The sequence below is a fragment of the Erithacus rubecula genome (assembly GCF_903797595.1).
Source record: "Erithacus rubecula genome assembly, chromosome: 1".
NCBI classification, from domain to species: domain Eukaryota; kingdom Metazoa; phylum Chordata; class Aves; order Passeriformes; family Muscicapidae; genus Erithacus; species Erithacus rubecula.
In genome coordinates this window covers 72,940,422-72,958,875 of record NC_136658.1, presented here as the reverse complement: position 1 = coordinate 72,958,875, position 18,454 = coordinate 72,940,422, and the positions used below count along the sequence as shown (strand labels likewise).

General features: G+C 37.7%; 1 protein-coding gene across 2 annotated transcripts in view; it reads right to left on the bottom strand.

Moving 5' to 3' along the window:
- The window catches only part of DCLK1 (doublecortin like kinase 1), a 228,149-nt gene that overhangs the window by 34,136 nt on the left and 175,559 nt on the right, over window positions 1–18,454 (bottom strand). For both annotated transcript variants that reach the window (XM_079304891.1, XM_079304890.1), the window contains exons 7-11: window positions 12,374–12,458; window positions 10,918–11,026; window positions 6,080–6,137; window positions 5,233–5,352; window positions 159–305 (exon numbers count right to left, since the gene is read on the bottom strand). In XM_079304891.1, the coding sequence (XP_079161017.1) occupies window positions 159–305; window positions 5,233–5,352; window positions 6,080–6,137; window positions 10,918–11,026; window positions 12,374–12,458 (519 nt within the window). The remainder of the gene's footprint in view (window positions 1–158; window positions 306–5,232; window positions 5,353–6,079; window positions 6,138–10,917; window positions 11,027–12,373; window positions 12,459–18,454) is intronic.

Genomic DNA, 18,454 nt, shown 5'->3' with positions numbered 1-18,454 from the left:
ATTCTTAAGAGAGCTTTACAATGCAAAGGTTAAAATGAAAAGACCAGTGAGTTAAAAGACTGAAATAAACTTGGCAGGCATGTGGAAGGAGGAAGTGCAGACCTTTTCTCACACACTCCCAAGTTATCAGCAACACTGAAAGATGAATTTTCACTTACCAGTAGATTCTCCGGCTTGATATCCCTGTGGACAATGTTCAGGCTGTGAAGATATTTGATGGCACTGGCCAGATTGTAAAGCATCCCACTGGCATCCCGCTCTGTGTATTTGTTGGTGGAAGTAATAGCATCAAAAAGATCTCCTCCCTGGAGCAAAATTACCATGGGATATAAACAACATTGTTTATGAAATGACTGAAAAATTTAGGGAAGATCAAGGAACATAACTAAGTGTACTGTGATGACATCCCCCATAATGGCAGGTAAACAGATCAGTAACTCAGAACCACTTGCCATGGCTGAGTTCAGCCAAGAGGCTGGAGTTTCTACTGCAAACCATTCCCACCTACTGCTGCTTTTGTCACATGTCCAGTACTTGCCAACCTGTGAGTTCAGAGCCTGCTACAAATTGCTGGCAAGACTACATACTTGCCTGTCATGATGTCATTTACCAACCCTTGGCACTCTTTATAACAATCACAAACAGATTGACATCAAATTTTTGTCCAATGCCTAACTGAACCCCAGACAGATGAAGAAACTCTAAGTAGAACTCAGAACTCAAAGTTACCTGTCCTCACTGCTATTGTATTTTAAAAGTCTGTTTCCATCTCATAAAACTTTGAAAACGAGGATTTCAGAAACCACTTTCTCTACACAAAGTGTGAAGTTTTTGCTAGTGCAACTCTTGCAGTTAATACTGAAGAACTTTACAGCATGTATGTCAGACAATCATACTGGGAGACACAGGTGGCCACTTGTGCCATTTCCAGCCCATCATGCTGCCTAAATTCAGCTAAAAGCTGCCGTCAGTGAAAGAAAAACAAGAAAACAAGAGAGAAAGAAGGAAAGAAGAAGGAAAACTAAGTGGAAGTCCTCAAAGTTGAAATGATCTTCACCAGTGTCTGAGGCAGCCATTATTTCCAGAGATAAGTGGTAAATGGGGAGAAGGAACATGGAAGTACTTGGACAAAGATGGAAAAGAAATTTTAAAGATGAGATTAAGAAGGGAGCTTGGAGAAAAAATCAGTGATCTTTTGAGAGATTCTCCTCAGAAGTATTGAGTTGTTGAGAAAAGAAGCCAAAGGATACCACTAAAAAAAAAAAAAAAAGGGAAAATTCCCTGCTGCAGTCAAAATATCAAGAAAAAAAATCACAGAGGACCACATTTAAAAGGAAAAGCAGTATTTTCTGTGTTTTTTTAAGGCTTAACTCCAGAGTAAACACTTTTTTCTACTTTCCAGAGAAAGAATGCAGTGGGGGGGTGGGGGGGGGGTAAGAAAAATAATTTTTTTTTCCAAGAATCATGCCTACAGAGAAAAGGGTAGGAACAGAGAACCACCAAAGACTCAAACCTGATAAAACCAACTTTAGTTGTCATAAAAACCTAACAAACTATTAAAATTCTTGTATTGTTGAGGTGCAGCTGAAGTATGCCAGGGCAGGTTTATTCCCACTGTAGATGCAAAATCCCAGCTCTTTGGAAATTGCTTACAGCCCACCATTGTCAAATCTGGACCACATCGAATTTCTTGCCGTGGCTGGTGACTGTTCAAGACACATCAAGATACATAGTGTCAAGGAAAAGAAAGAACAAAAGGCCAAACTAAACCAGATAGAGGATTAGAGAGAATGAGGCCAAATATTTGGCAAAAGTACAATACCATGTACTTCATGGCATTATCTGATCCCTAAGTATTAGATATCAGCATGTGGCAAAGTATGTGAGATAAATAATCTATCTTCCCTAAGCTCCTTCCTGTGAAACCCCTGTACCAGCTGCTTTTTAACATGAGGCAGTGGATTAGACAGATCTTTGGTCTTATCTAATATGTTCCAGATGCTCAGAAGAAGTGTCAATAACATCAGCAAAGCATCTGCCTCCAAACAAAGAAAATAGTCCGAGCTGAGATATGAGGAGCAAGAATGAAAGAAGCTGAGCCTTCAAAACAGAAGAAAAAATTTTGTCTTGAAGTCAGAAGAAAAGGAACAAATATTCATACACAGGAGAAACATAAACTCAGAGAAAGATAGAGGCTGCAGAGCAATTTAACAGTCAAGCCAATCTGAAGCAGAATAATTTTCTCCATTTAAGCATCTACTGCAGTTGGTAAAGTTTCTTACCAGGTATCCTGCTAAGAAAAGAGAGCATATGTTTAGTCTGCGGGATTCTCTGTGGTTAAAAGGGAGGTGATATCCTGGAAAGAGTTAACAGAGCTGACAGCTATATCAGGCAGAATTGTTTTCAGATTTTCCTCTCCCCAAAGAGCACTTTAACCTGCAAGGTTCTGCTAAGCCGATTCACACAGCAGGTCACTATCATTTATTCAGGCACCAGGGGTGAGTTCAGGATGACATTTCAGTTTTAAATCCCCTATTCTGGAGTAAAACAGGACCAGCAACATCTGAATGCAGTTTTTATCATCTGTGCACATGAGGAAGTGTACTTGGAACCACAGTAACCAATTATTTATTTATTACCCTGTTATGTAAATGATATGATCTCTCTTTTTCTTCTGCAAAAGTGAAATCATATCCTGGAGCAGTAAAGGAAACTCAGCAATAAATCTGGCTTCTTAAATTGGCCAAACCCCTGTTAGGTTTGAATAACAATTTTGTTTCGCTGTGTAAAAAGGCAGAGTGCCAGAAACCAGGTCTTTGCTTCCTTTTACAAGCACCACTTGCAATGTGTTTATATTTGTATTTATGAAGTGCTTTTTCTTACACTTTGCAAAGCAATGAATGGCCTATCTGCCATGAGGTGAGGGAGGGATTTGCAGCAGTCACTTATGTCAAACATGTTACTGCCAATTAATGCAGGGTGGTATTAACTGAAACCGGGCTCTGCACTATCAGGCCTTTTCTCCTTGCCTCTCTTTCCTGTCTGTGAGTTTGATTTAAAGTCAGGTCTTCAAAAGTCAGTCAATAACAGATGGTTAATCAATTCTAACAGTGCACACTATGAAATGGTAACAATCAGCAATTGGTGAATTAACAATTAACGTCTTTCCAGAAATGCCTTCCCTAGTACCCAGAGAGTGCAACAAGGCTTGTTTTACAACTATATATTAAGGAATTGATGTTTGCTTCAGAGAAACAAAGCTGACTTCTCCAAATCAGGATATGTCTTCTACATTTCTTCTACTGTTCTACATAAAAGTAAAGACTATGAGAACAGTGTTCTCTAGGATATGAGTAGTACAGAGATTTCTATAGAGCTCTTCCATAATATAACTAAAAAGAATATGTGCAGCAATCTTAAAGAGTAAAGAGGAAAGTGCATAAGAAAACAGATTTTTCCAGAAGATGAATAAAATGCATGATTCTTTTTATATTCATTTTTTAGGCTAGTTATTTTCTAGGAGTTTTTGGTCCCCTCCTCTTCCATTTAGCTGAGCAGGACTTCAATTAAAAATCCATTGGACACGATAGTTTACACATTTTTGAATCGTGAATAGCACAGCAGGTTTCACCCATAAAACCAGCCCTGTGCTTACATCTTGGCAGGTTAGACAAGGCACAGCTTTTAGTTCTTAGCACACCTCATGGGGCCAAGATGAAGGACTTGTCAATGCAGACTAAAACTGTGGCTCCATGTGATTACAGTGCTGTGCAAGGGGATTGAGGTACCTTTGAACAAGCTCTCACAGACACTGAGGAAAACCAACAGCAGCATGGATCTCATAGTGAGCTCACTTAGAATAGAACAGAGCAGTAATTATGATTAAAATAGTGTTAGATGGCTAATGGTATCTGATCTCAAGCTGTGCTATTCCACATTGCACACCTGAGTGAGAGAGGGCTGTGATTGTCAAGGTAGTGGGGAAATTATTCTGGGACTGGTTACACAAAGGGACTCATGGCATGAAAGAGTGCCAGTACTTTTCTTTTGTCTTAGGATTTAACTTTTTCACCTGAGGAAATATATCAGCTCCTTGCTAACAGCATCTCCAAGTGTGTTCCTGAGATCTTGGAGGTGGTGGACAGTGGGGTTAGGGGGACCATAAGCTCCACAGCACTACTTAAGCCAAGTAGGGCATCTGTCAGGCACAAACCTAGGAGGACAAGGTTGCCATCTCCTAAGATGTGGGGCATGGCCTGAGCCTTCTCACAGACAACAAGCCTTTCCCAGACTGCCACGAGGACAGGGAAAATCTGTGGGCTTCCATCCACCCATGAGCCACACAGAGCCTTCCATCTTTGGACTGGGAACACGGCTTGTGCCACTGGTCCTGCCACAGAGCATGGGGGATAATGGAACAAACAAAAAACCTTCTCATTCTGCTTGCTCTTGTATTCCAGACCAGAGATTGAGTGGGTAATTAAGAAACACTCGACCTGCAATTGCCTTATTTAACCTCTCAATGTGGTGTCTACATTAAAAACACCCTCTAACCTCCATCTACAACCAGAACAAAGTAGATTAACAACCCTGTTTGCCAAAAAAGTACTTTCTCTAAATCACTATGGAGAAATAAATAGGGTCCAAAATATAAATTACTGCATTCACAAATTTACTTTTAGAATAGAACCATGCTTTAAAAAGCAGGCTTTTCTTTTTCACTTTCCCCTTCCTTCAGCTTAAATTTAGATTGCTATAGAGGAGTAAAGTTTGTGTTAATGTAAATCAATAGAGAAAAAACACATCTAATATTGTTTAGATTTAACACAAATTAATAAAACTAATGAAACCCTTTCACCTTTTTGCATTTTGAAGGCCGGTATTTATGGCTATTTGGACCGGGTATATTTTCAATTCACCTCAAGGCAGATTATAACTTTTTAACAAGTCTTCTTTTGAGGAAGCAAACAAACCTGGTGGTATACAATGTACTGTCAACACACTTCCAAGTGTGGATTATAGGAAGTTAAACAAATATCTGAAATACCTGAAAGCTAATAAAACAAAATCTGGCAATGGGCTACACATCTTTCAGTAGGGTGCTTTACCACTTTCAGAGATCTCTTCTGTTCTACATTATTCTATGATCCCATGTTTTTTAGTAAGCCTAAGTGGGAATGGAATTTTTCAATATGGTTGATAAAACCAGCATCTTGGCTCCAAAACACTCACCTTTACAAGTTCCATGACAAGGTACAACTCAGTTGGCATGTCCATCTCCTCGATCAGAAGTACAATATTGGGATGCTTGACTCGTCTTAAAATAGATACCTCATTCTGGATCATGTGTTCCTGAGACACAGAAAAATCTTCAATGAATATGAGTTAGTGGGAAAAAAAATCACGGTGGAAAAAGCAGAGAGAATTGGGAGCTGCATGGATTCTCTGGGGAGCTTCATGTATTCTTTGGGATTCTTGAAAAAACTAACAGATGTTGCCTCCAGCAACAGAGAAAGAACACATCTAGAAAATCAATGTAGTAACTGAAAGATGAGAGTGGAACACAGAAAAGGAAATGGAGGAAAAGATGTGTTTCTGATGCAGAGAAGAATGAAAGCTTTTTAAATTTTCTCTGATGCAGAACCTTTAGATTTAACATCTTCTCACAGAACTTTTTATCACTGATTTTAAAAGTTGCCACTTGGCATAAAATTGACATCAATTTAATTAACCTATGCCTTACACATGGTGACCAGTGTTGTTACAACTATTTGTATTATTTTCTGCTTTCTATAACACCTGGAATTATGAAAATTAGAGGACATAATTGCATGGGTAAAGAGAAAGGAGTCACACACAACCAACCAGCTAGAGAATTGTCACACAAGTCTAGAACAGCACATGACAGCCTTTCCTCCTGATACTCCAAGAGTCTCCAGAGGGCAGACAAAGACTTCAACCAAAGAGATCCTAACACTCGTCAGGAAGGACACAAATACCAACAGATTCTCAAAATGATCTCTCACAAAATATTTATTGGGAAAAAAAATCTTGTGGTTTCATAATTTTTTGTACTTACTTTTCCTCTACATTTACTTTTCTTGATTATTTTCAGAGCATATTCTCTAGCAGTTGATCTGAGGAAAGAGAAAAAAAATTGTACGTTCAATTATATTGAACGAATATTTTTCTCAGTTGAGTTTATATTTGTTATATGAGTACCATAAGTGTAGTGAAGAGTTCTAGTAAAATATTAATATTTTTCAAGAAAAAAATTGATTTGACTAGTACTGTGAATTTGAGCCAAAGTTATTAAATATGCATGCCTGAGAAAAAGACATAAAACCTTTTTGTTTTAAAAAGGAAGCATTTCAGTGTTTTCAAAGAAAAACAACAAAAAAAAAAGCTTGACTTTTTCTTTCATTTCATACCGAGAACTGCTATTATTTTTCATTTTTATGTAAAATACCATACAGTGTTCACAGGTTTAAATATTTTCAAAAAGAAGTTTTGTTTTCTATTCTACAAAAAAATTACAATTCATGGAAAATGCTTACTTACTTTTACTTAATATTAATATTTACTTAATATTAAAAAGTCACTTGTTTGCATATCTACAGTCAGAACTGCTGCGATAAAAAGGTCAGTCCTTGGAATAATTTTTTATGTATTCAGCAATTATATGGCATTTAGCAGAGTTAAATATGTTGGCTTTTATGCAGAATGTGGAAGGTTCTGGAGACAGTAAGAGAAATTAATTCAGGATGAGAACACATTTCCTTTTAACTACTGTGTTGTTTTGAGTCCGTATAATATTTATCACTACTACATATATGTACTTATCTATTATCTAGAACGCTAACATAGAAAAATTAGCTTGCAGACAAGTTAACAGTATCAACTTCCATTTCTTAAAGTTACAAAACCAAAAGATGACTGTAAGGATGAAAACAAGAGACTCTGTTTATAAGCCCCAGTTTTACTATAAGATTAAGTGGAAAGTGGATAATTTAAGAAAAAGATCTTGCTGAAATATTTTCATTTTGTAATGCGAACCAAAACAAGTTACAAATGTCTATTACATTGCCTTTAGGCAGGTTTGGTTCAAAATGAAGGAAAAATAAAGCATTTCAAGAATACAGGGAAATTTTTTCATTCTTCATTTCACAAAACACAATAGTTAAACTGATGCATCAAACTCATATAGAGTATTTTCAACAGAGACATTAAGGTGTCTAAAAGTGTTCTCAGTCTGTCAAACAGGACATACAAATTGAATAATACACTGAAAGCACTGTATCTGGAAAACAACTGGGCATTTTCATTGCCATATTAAAACATGGAGAACTCCTCTGACAATGATGTACCGCTCATTTTTAATTTAAGGAAAAATGTGTAATTCAATAAAAAAGCAAAAATACCACCAAAATATTAATTCTGTTTATGTTCCCAGGCAATGAGCTAAAGCGACCTCTATTAGACATCAAATTAAAAAGATCACAGAGGATAAAAAGGTTGGTGAATTGGGGGGAAAATTACAGCATGTCTGTTCCAGATTTTTTGCAGATAAAAATTAAAAATTTCTCTTATCTGTACTCTCCCACACAGGGGTTTAATGCTGCATTCCATGTGGGGTGCCCCTTTCCAATGCTGCTCTTCAGAGGCTACAGTCCAAGCTCAGTGAGGGGACAGGAAGAAATTTGGACACTATTTTTGAGACTAGAAGGAGAAGGTTGAACAAGAAATATTAGAAATTAAGATATCTGGGGTTCAAACTCAGACAAAATACAGCCTTTTCAATAGCAGTCTCTTTCAAGCTGCTTGGTTGCCCTAGGAATGCTTCCTTTCTGTCATGAGAAAGGAAATTGATGGTTTTTGTTGGCCATGGGAGACTCCATGTACTCCAGGACACTGGGAAATCTGAGCTAGTGAGGAAATGTCAGAATTTGGAAGGATCTGAAAGTTAAAAATGAACACATATAAAAACACCACAGGACAAATTGTGCATACGACGGAGCAGGTATGTAACAAGCAGATGACAACTCTGACTGCTCTTTGTTTTGGTAAAAAGAAAATTAAAGCTAAGATAATGTAAATCCTTTCCCCTGGAAAGCTGCAGAACCACGGGCTGTCAGCAGCACTGCAACTTACACACCGCCAAAAAACATGCATGGCCATGTCAGAAAGTGACTGTGGAACAGGCATCTCACCTCTTACCTACTGCTCACCCCAAACAATAAAAAAGGGACCACAAAAAGCAGGCAACATGTTATGGCTGGACAGGGGTCTGGACCCACTGCACTACCACAGAGTTGGATTTCTAGCTCGTAACAGGGCTTGGTGCCATGTTCCCTGGCTCTTTTAAACTTTTGTAAACTTCACAGAGATTTAGACTGCACTGGAGAAAAAAAATCTATCTTTGTTGTATTTGTGCATGAATTAAATATATTTGGGAGTGTGTGCCTGTGGATTCACAGATGCTCAATATGGGATTTAGAAGTTCTCATGTGAAAATTTTGGATATGGATTCTGGTTTCTATTTGGACTGTTCATTGTCAGAGGAAAACGCCTGTGAATGTATTAATCAGTGTTCACAGACTGAGCTCACAGCCAGGCAGGAATATCCATGTGTCCAGTGAATTTGCATGGCAAGACCCATTCCTACTTGTTTAACACCTTATGGTGCTATTCCTTTGAAGTCTAGTGCACACAAGAATTGTACTTCACAAGAATATGGAAAAGGCCTCTGTCCCAAGTATCACCCCATTAATTCTGGCTCTGCAAATGATGGACATATCAGACTTTGAAGTGAGGTGGTGAAAGAGGCTTAAAAAGACTGAAAATAATTATTTTTGAAGGAGTTTCACAGGTACTGGTTTAATTTGCCCTCTGAGTCTTTAATTTCTCCTTCCACACTTGTGATGGCAAAGTTATGCTGCTTTGGAAGAAGAAACTAACAGAAATAGTTCTGCTTTAATTTTCAAGACCTCCCAAAATAGTAGCTCTCTGATAGATTAGGGATCTATGGAATGATACACCTTAGAGACCACAAGACTCAATATCTGGGAATACCTGGATAATCATGCTATTTGGTTACATTAGACACACCATGTTACTGGAAACTTCTGGGTCCAGTGGGATAGACAAGAGGACAGGAAACAGTTTTCATTCAAGCTCTCAAGGATATTGTAATAAGCATTATTTTTAGGTGCGATGGGAGCTATATTTAATTTTGTTCATGCATTTTCTCTCAGTTTGGGAAAGAATTGTGACACACACACTAGCACATTTGTACTGTCTCTCAACACAAATTGCTTTTTCAGCTGAATGAGTTTATTAAAACCACAACTATTTTTTTTTTATTTTAGCTTCTAATCTCCTTTTCCCAGACACTATTCACTTTACCTTAAGCTGACTTTTTTCTTAGTCATGTTTTTTCACCCATTTCTTTCATCAGTCATGCCCCTCATTGCTTTCTTTATTTCATACTGCTTTTCTTTGCTTCCTTTAGATTTCCATAGAGTTGAGTGTTCAGACCCCAAGGTTTGAACAGCTATCGCCCTCTGCATGACCAGCTCCACCAAGAACTCACTCTGGCAGAACACTAAAGAGCTTTGGTCAAGTCCCACAAGCACACTGTCAGCTGATTCAAAATCCACTCTTACTCTTTTCCCCAACAGCTGTCTTCATCATCTCCAAGTTGCACTTTTGGATGCAGAGGTGAACCTGTATTTTTTCCAAGGAGACTAGTTTTAAACCAGCCAAGATAATTTATCATTGTCTGACAGGAGATTTAATCTCAATCTCCAGGGTTTATAACATATTCTTACAAGCTAAAGAGAATTTTTTTCTTTGAGCCCAAAGGTGAAGTTATAGTCTTCTGTAAGAGTCTCCTCTTCAGGATATGGTAACAGGGGATAGAAAACATAACTGATGAAATCTCATTCTCAGACCTAGACATCTCTATTGTTCTCTCTTTTGGACATCTCCAGCTCCAGCAGCTTTTTGCTTTGCTTGCTCTGCTACAGTCTAACATGAGCAATCCTACAGTTGTTTCACATATAGGTGAAATTCCTTCCATCTGTTACATCCTATAGTCTCCTAATTTTAACAATACCACCAAAAGGCAAACACAGTTCTGCTTAGACCCTTTCTGCTTGGTTCCCTATTTTTAACATTCTTAAGGGAGGGTAGAGCCAGTTCAAGCCTGAACAGGTTTAGAAACAGAGCTATGTAATAGTCAATCTGGACATTTCCAGCAACACTGGCACTTGAGGTGACTTGTGACTTCTCTAATCTGGAGTAGATGTCTAAAATCAGTGACTGTTTTCACCTCTTAACAGTAAAGGTCACTGAAGATATTAGATTTTGGTGTCTGCAGTGATGCTCATAAAGTTGGAAGGAACAAATGTAATGGCATAAAGCAGGAGTTAGAAGTTCATTAAATTAAAAAGAAATATGGAAGAGACTACATCTCAGTGTCTGATGGCAGAATAGATAGATCCAAAATTACCTCTTTGTGCTGACCATTGCCACTACACACCAAACAGAGAACTTCCTGACATCTTTACAGAGTGCTCCTACATGGGAAATGTTCCATTGGTCTAATGTAAAAGGAGAATTGCAAGAACATACTGCAAGAAAATATGTTATTTCAGTGCAACAAGAAAGATTTAACGTAAAGAACTGGTAAAGTCATGTGGAGTGTAGCAGAAAAAAAACCAAATAATTAAATTCATAGATTGCCCCTTGAACTCACTCTTTTTTTTTTTTTATTTGAGAGGACATTAGTTTCTCCATCTGGCATTGAGACATTACCTTATTACATTTCTGTATTCTCCAAACAAAGATATGATCTGGAAAAAGCATGACATTAATGGTTATTTTTTACAGTAATAAGCATATTATCCTCCTCACCTTTCTATACACTCCTTCACAATAGCAAAATTTCCGTCTCCTATAGTCCTTCCAACTTTATATCGCTCTGCTATCGATGCTGGAACCTGGAAACCTTCCTCCAACACTTCTGAAAGAATCATTAGTACATTTTTATTGTTAGTGAAGGAAACACAGATGTTGCACATAACATGCATTTTAAGTCCACGGTTTAGGAGCCTGGAAACCATTCAGTCAGTATCTCACTTACTGTACAGTGAAACCATGCTGATGACATTGTATATACTCAACAGGTTTCATGCAGATACAATAATGAAAAATAAGACTTCTGGGGGCTCAAACATACCACCATTTGAGAGTTATATAGTTGCCATTGCAATATGCCCCAAGACAAAACCAAAATTGTATTTTTTTAATTACAAAAAGGCCTCTGTGATCTGCACAAGCGCAGACCAGCCTCAGAAAAGGGCTGGAACTCCTTGACACAGCATGATTAAATATATGTACCAAAGAAGTCCAACACTCAAGCACTTATTTTATTACATCCTGTAAACTGAGACATCCATAAAACTCCTCATGTGCTAAGTGCTAGTTCTCCCCATCCCCCAATATTAAATATTTAGTTTTTAAACAAATGTTCTCAATAATACTACCTCGCATGCAACCTGGGTACCAGATGTTCAGGTAAAATTGCATTACACAGTGTCTAAGCATATGAGAAGCTTGTAGTTTAATGTGCTTTAGTGCTCATTCTTGTACTATTACCTTTAAATGCATTTGAAATAGTGTTACAAATACCTAATATGCCTCTAAAAGCTGACTGTAAACTGCAGCTGATACAAACTACTAAATAAATACAATTATGTAAAAAAAAAAAAAATAAAAAGCCTCTCAGAAACCTGATTTGTGTTTACATTCTTTAAGACAGTGCATTTAACTGTATTTCCCTGTCCTTTGTTCCAATTTGGCATTAAAAGTGAATGCTAGGATACAAGGAGGCTGGAGTTTGTCTGAATTCACAGACAGCATGAAGAGTTATTCTCCAACAGGAGCAAGTACTGAGATGTACATGTGAGCTAGCAGTGTTCGAGCAGACCCTGTCCCTTAGACAACTTGCCCAAAACCTTAGCATGGATTAAGATTATCCACTTCTGAGTAAAGACCCAGGACTGCAGTGTGTTCTTTAGTACCATGGCAGATAAGACAAAAATACTGGAGTAAGCCAGCCAGCACTGTGTGCTTGCAGAAATAAAATCTCAAGTATTCTGCAATAAAAATACCTCTGAAGAGTGATGTCCAGATCAACTGTGATCCAGAGTGAACCTAACTGGTTTGCTACGGCTGAGGAGCTTCCTCACGGAAGATTATCCAGCCTGCAATGCTCCCACCTTCTCTGGCAGGAAGAATGACTCACTTCCTACACAGCTGCTGTTATCACTACACTGACTGCTTTGAAATGTCAGCCTCCAAATGTTACCTTCTGCAGGGCCATCATTTTCATCCATAGAGCTGCAAACTTTGGTGGATGCTAATGAGGTAGAGGAGCCACTGTGTTGGGAGCTCTGGAAATGGAGACACAAACGAAAACAGATGATTTTTAAGAAGCACAAGTACCCACAGCACGTTCCTGCTGGACATATGTCCTGGAGAGGCTTCAGTGTTCCCTATGTAATGTATCTATTTACTTTGGTGGATGGATACGTGGATGCTTGGGAAGAGTCCAAATTCTTCCACTGAAATTACACTTTTGGTAACCTCACGTTACTGGACAGATCCTTGATCCATCAAGTGCATCAATGTGCATGCAAGAATACTTTGAAGTATGCTCCAATAGTTTCTCCCTATTCCACACACATTTTGGCAGGGAAAACCGAGGAGTCATATGCCCTCTGCAGGCCAGAGATGTGTTCTCAGAGACCCTATTAACCAGCAGGTACTAGAGGAACCTAAGTCTATAGTTGCCTTTGTTATGGGCAGAATTCCTCAATTTTGCAAACGTCCCTCTGTTGAAATCCTCCCCAGTTTTGTTCTAAAAGGGAGAAATCCTTATGGTAATGTATGGACAAAATAAAAAGTCGGTGTGAATAATGGTTGCTGTTTCATAAGAGCATTTGATTGGAGGTAGCTCACTTGAGGCAGTGACTCTGTCCTTGTGCTCTGTTTCAAGTACTTGTCCTGTACTTGTCTGAGCTTGTCTGTGCAACTAATGGGGTGAGGGTGGTGTCTCTGTGACCCCCAAAGGAACTCGTAGCCACCCACCTTAGATGCCAGAAGTATTGGAGGCAGGATCTCACCAGGGAAGCCTTCCAAAGCACCTATCAATTACCTACAGACTTTAGGCATGGACTTTAGGAAAACTGCTTCATCGTACATCTAGATGGATGAAGCTACACAGACATTTGAGATGGACTGCATTTCACCCAGGACTTTTATCCTGCTGTGCGTAACAACTACACAAACTCATCTTCAGGATTCTCCTTTCTTCAGAGGAAGCCAGAATGTAATGGTGGCCCTTCAAACTTAAAGCCAAACTGAGCATTTCCTCACTTCTCCTATTTTCTCACTTCCTCCTATTAGAATTTAAGTGAAAAATATTCAGGGGAATTTGCAAAACTAAAACTTAATCAGGTTCACATCATTCAGATGCTGAAAGTGCTGCAGTATTTCATTATCTTCTTCAGACTATATATTACATAGATTGCAGGCTGTACGTCCTGTAACTAACACTATCACTTCTTATCAGTGTTTGCAAGGTTTTTAAATGCCCAGAGTCATGGTGCCAATCCACTTTACAAATTAAATGCAAATACGACTACTTTGGAATTTCTTCTTTTGTCTGACACTGCAGAAAACAGCTGATAAGTGGAGCAAGAGTAACTAAAGGTGCAGAAGTTTGGATATTTGCTGAGTACCGAGCCAGGGAAAAGGCAATCAGCAGACTTAAAATCTGGCCAGTACACTGAATTCATTTGAACATAACAACTTTTAATTTCTTCCAAAACAGACTAAGGTCAGATGACTTAGACAAAGTCTGAACTTGGCATATTTTTCACTAAATAATTCTGAGAGCTTGCACATCCCATCTACCATGAGATTCTTTGCCTTTGCTTCCTTTAATCAACCCCAGCTCCCTCTTTTCATCCACACAAGTATTTCTTCTGAGGTTTGACCAGAATTGAAGAATGCATTAATCAGTTTTTGAACTGCTTTTGTTTCCTCTTGACAAAAGAAGTCAGCACTGAGTGATTTTATGCAGTTTGCTAAGATATTGCTGCCCTTGTTTCATGGTCAGGATGTGTTTATATATGTCCTATTCCTGTGCTAAACTCTGCATGACATCCCAGTAAAAACTTACCTCTGGTTCATTTTTGAACAAATGAGCAGATGTGGATCAAGGTAACAGGGAAATGCTAGAAGTTCTCATGCCTGGAGAAGTCAGTCTCAAAGCCTATTTTTATACACATGTAATGAGGGACTTGTTTCTTTTACAGTCTGCTTGTAAAATAAGCAGAAAAACATGTTGTCTCTACTCATTCTGCTGTGTTTGTTTGCTTTCCCAGAACAGACATCCAATTTCATACTTTTTCTCCCACTCCACAGTATTTTCTGAAAGGAATTATAATTTAAATATGTTTAATATTTGTTACTTCTATGATCAGGAATGAATCATTACAGCATTTAAAGAGTACAATCACGAAGAGGTTAGTGCTAGATTTTCAACAGACTATTAAACAGCTACTTTTTTTTCACTTTTTTTTCACTTTTTTTTAAATAGCGAGATTACACTTTTAAGTAGATATTGGGTTAAGGCTGCTGACTGCACAGCATTGCAGCTTTCTTCAGCAGCCTGATGTTTCTTTACAGTCTTGCAGTCACTGCTCTTATCTGTGAGAATGGGAGATGTGAAAACAGAGACCTAACTCAGCAGCCACATCTCCTCAGAATGGGTGCCTAGAGACACTCAAATTTTTATTTCAGGACTTAAATTTTCAAAGACTTTAAAACGAGGCTTAGCTGAGAAATGCAAGTGCTTCGTTCTTGCAAAATTGGATATCTTCAAAGGCCCATTTAAACAAAGCATTTTAGCAAGTGCTTCAATTTAAAGACAAATAATCTCAATGGTCTACACATGACTGAAATTAAATTGACTCCTAAAAACCTGTTAGGCAAACTCCTTAAATATGATTTTAACCTAGGTTTAGTCTAATAGACTGAAAAATAAAGTGGTCCATAGAAAGTTTAAAGGAAAAAAAATTAACCTAATACTGATGTTTTAAGTGGCTTTACTTCTTTTCTTATTGGCACTATTAAAGATGGGGAGATTAAAATGATATTTGTTAACAGAAGTGAAAGAATGCATTAGCAGCACACACCATGCCACTGGTCTGCAAACAAAGCACAGAGCCCCTTTGGTGACATTGGCCTGTGACGCATTGGCATGGAGGCAGAGGCAGAACTAGCCAGTGACAAGGAAGCAGTAGCTAGGAAGATGTGCTAAAAATACACACTGAGACTTTAAAAACTTTAAATAATTATTGAAAAATATATAAAAACATACTCTTCATTACCTTTCCTGAAGCCCTCCTATTAATACAGCAGATTGAAAATAAATCAGGAACTGGACATTTGCACACATTCACCAGGTCTGCTGGCAGCCCCCCTTTCACAATTAAACAGACATTACTGGATAAACACGACACAAATATTTTTGTCTTTATTCAGTCCTCTCCAACAACACGCAGGCATTTATTTATTTATCTGTACTTCAGCTAGAAAGAGATTTCATTTGTTTAGACTTTAATTAGCTGGCTGTTCTCACAAGCTGAGAGCCCTGCGGGTCCAGCAATCCTTGTGGGTCTCAGCGTTCCTTCCAGTTGGCTTGCCAATCGTGAGACAGTCTGTCGTGTGCGCTGTTGCTCTCACAGATGTGGATCCCATCAGGGATCTTGCAGATGGGGAAGGGGAAAACAAACCCTAAGCAAGAGTACAATCTCTTCAACACACTGACTTTAATGCAATTAGCTGTTTTAATTTTAAGAGATGCTGAGGTGCTTAGAATGTCATAGTTTTTACACAGATTTAAAGGGGTCCAGTTGCACAGGTTGCCAGCACATGGCCAGTTTTATGGCACACCTTCATAAAAGCAATGGTATAAAAAATCAGGTCTTTGGTGTAAGGGTTTCAGATCCTATTCAGGTTTATATAACAGATGGCCAGCACACCACACACCTCACTGATGTGAATGGAAACATTAGGGCTATAGAGTTTCAGCCATGTCTCACCTGGAGATTTATTTAGCAACTGTTTGGTAAATAGTTTGTATCTCAGTGGAAACTGTGATAAATCCATGAAAAAAAAAAAAAAAGGCACAAAATAAAAATTACAGTAATGTCTCTCTCCTGATACTCACCTTTGACCTAAATTAATCTTAAAGTCCCACTCCAACTAAAGAGCAAGAATTATTCTTGGGGACAGCTAGTGTCAGCAGTTATGAAAAGAGACTTAAGCAAGTATGACTAGGAAGTTTGTTAGTGCAATTCAGATTCCTGAATCTTAAGCCCCAAACACTGCATTCTATTTTCTAAACCTCTCAAAATCTTTCCTAGCACATGTGGAGTCTACAATGTCTCTCAACAATAGATTCATTTGTATTTTCCCAGTATGAAGGAAGCATCTGGATGAAATGTGAGTAACAGAAAAGTACACAGGTGTAATGCTAAGTTTGGATTTCATGCAGATCTCTCCTCTTTTAGAAACAGGCTTTATGAAATGAGGACTGAAATTAGTAAACAAAGTGTAAATTCAGGAAGAAGGCTTACGAGAAGGGAATTATTAATGTCTTTAAATTGTGCATCGTAAGATGTTCCTATTTCAAAGAACTCTACAGAATTTAAAAAAATACAAAAACATAAGGATGTCAGTAATATGTGTTAGATGAAGTTCAACTCAGTAAGGAAAAATAGCTTTAAAACCAAAACTAACATTGAGGCCCCCATGCTCACCTCTTTTGGAGCCCATACTAATGTTCAGTCTGGTTATAAAACAACCTTTGCAAGGTAGCTGTCATGACTTCCTGACAAGCTCAGTTCCTTTGCCTAAAGATGATAATGAATAATGGGAAAATAAAGACAACTATCTAGTGCAGGTAATAGCTTTGAAAGATTTTGAAGGCAATAAAAAAAAAAATCCTGTAATATGTAACAGTGTTAAGCAAGAAATAAGTGAGTCAGAGAACAGTAAAATGGTACATCACCAGAGAAAAAAAGCAGAGGACAGCTAGTTTAAAACAATAAAGTAATACATTTTCATGTAACTTTAGACAATAAACTGATTTTTTTATTATTCAACTTAGAGAGAAGCAAAGGGTCACACTGAAATTCTCTCTCCCAATTATATCCAGCAAAAAGAGTTTTCAATTTTCTTTTGTTTAACCTTACATTTTTTTTGCCCAGCCAGCTGAGAGTGAAAAAAACTTTCATGTAAACAGCACAGAGTTGGCAAAAAAATTGCTTCATGAAAAAAAACATTAAATCCACAATCTTCATGCTGAAAGAATGGAAACTAGTGGAGTTCAATGTATAGGAAGAGAAATGATGCAATTGTTTTCTTTTCCAGTTTGGATACTGCACTAAACCAGCACATCAGATTCAAATTTATTTTTAAACTGTTTCATCTGGAAAGGAACAGTAAAAAATGTATGCAAACCTGCTTACAAACTCATTCACAATTCTACATTCTGCCTTGTTTTGTTAGACACTTGACTTAAGAGAGGCCCTACACAGGGAAGTGATTTTTTTTTTTTGTTGTTGTTGTTCATTTATTCAGGATTTACACAGCTTGGAGAAAAGTTCAAATGACATGAGTATTTATCTGGCATATTATCAGGGTCTTGTGTTGGTTTTCTTCGAGGGATAGAGGGACAAATGGGAGAGTTTGCAAGGAAATGGAGCTGACCGACTGAAGTTAAATTTGCAAGCTTGAAGCACTTTGTTTTATTAAGATCCCCTCACTAAGCTGCAGCATTGGCTGTTTATACATTTGATTTGTGCAACAAGACAATTCAGAAAGACCAATATAGTTTCCTACACAGTATTTAACAATAAATTGAAATCTAACCTCCGCTAGTTCCTAACAGCTGCTTCCAAAGTTGAGCCATAATTCAATCTAGGCTCACTCAGCCTTTGGCATCATTCAGAAAAAGACTGATGATACAAAAAGTGAAGTATCAGATTCATGGCATCGGAAGTTATTACTGTCATTTCTGTATCCTTATTGTGCTTAACATAAAAAGTTACATATGTGGTGATGCAATGTGAAGTTTTTCTTTTACCTCTTCTAAAGTTACTTATATACAGGTAAAATTTTCAACTACAGAATAGAAATTTAAAACCTACCAAACAGAAGTTCTTATTTCTTCACCTAATTAAGGGCACAGCAAAAATAACCACTTTCCTTTTTATCTATTTTGTTGTATTTTAAAAGCTCTCCTGCTATTTTTAACTGTTTCTTGGTAGAGACAGATATCTCCGTTATTTTGTTTCTTCTTTTTCTCTTTTCT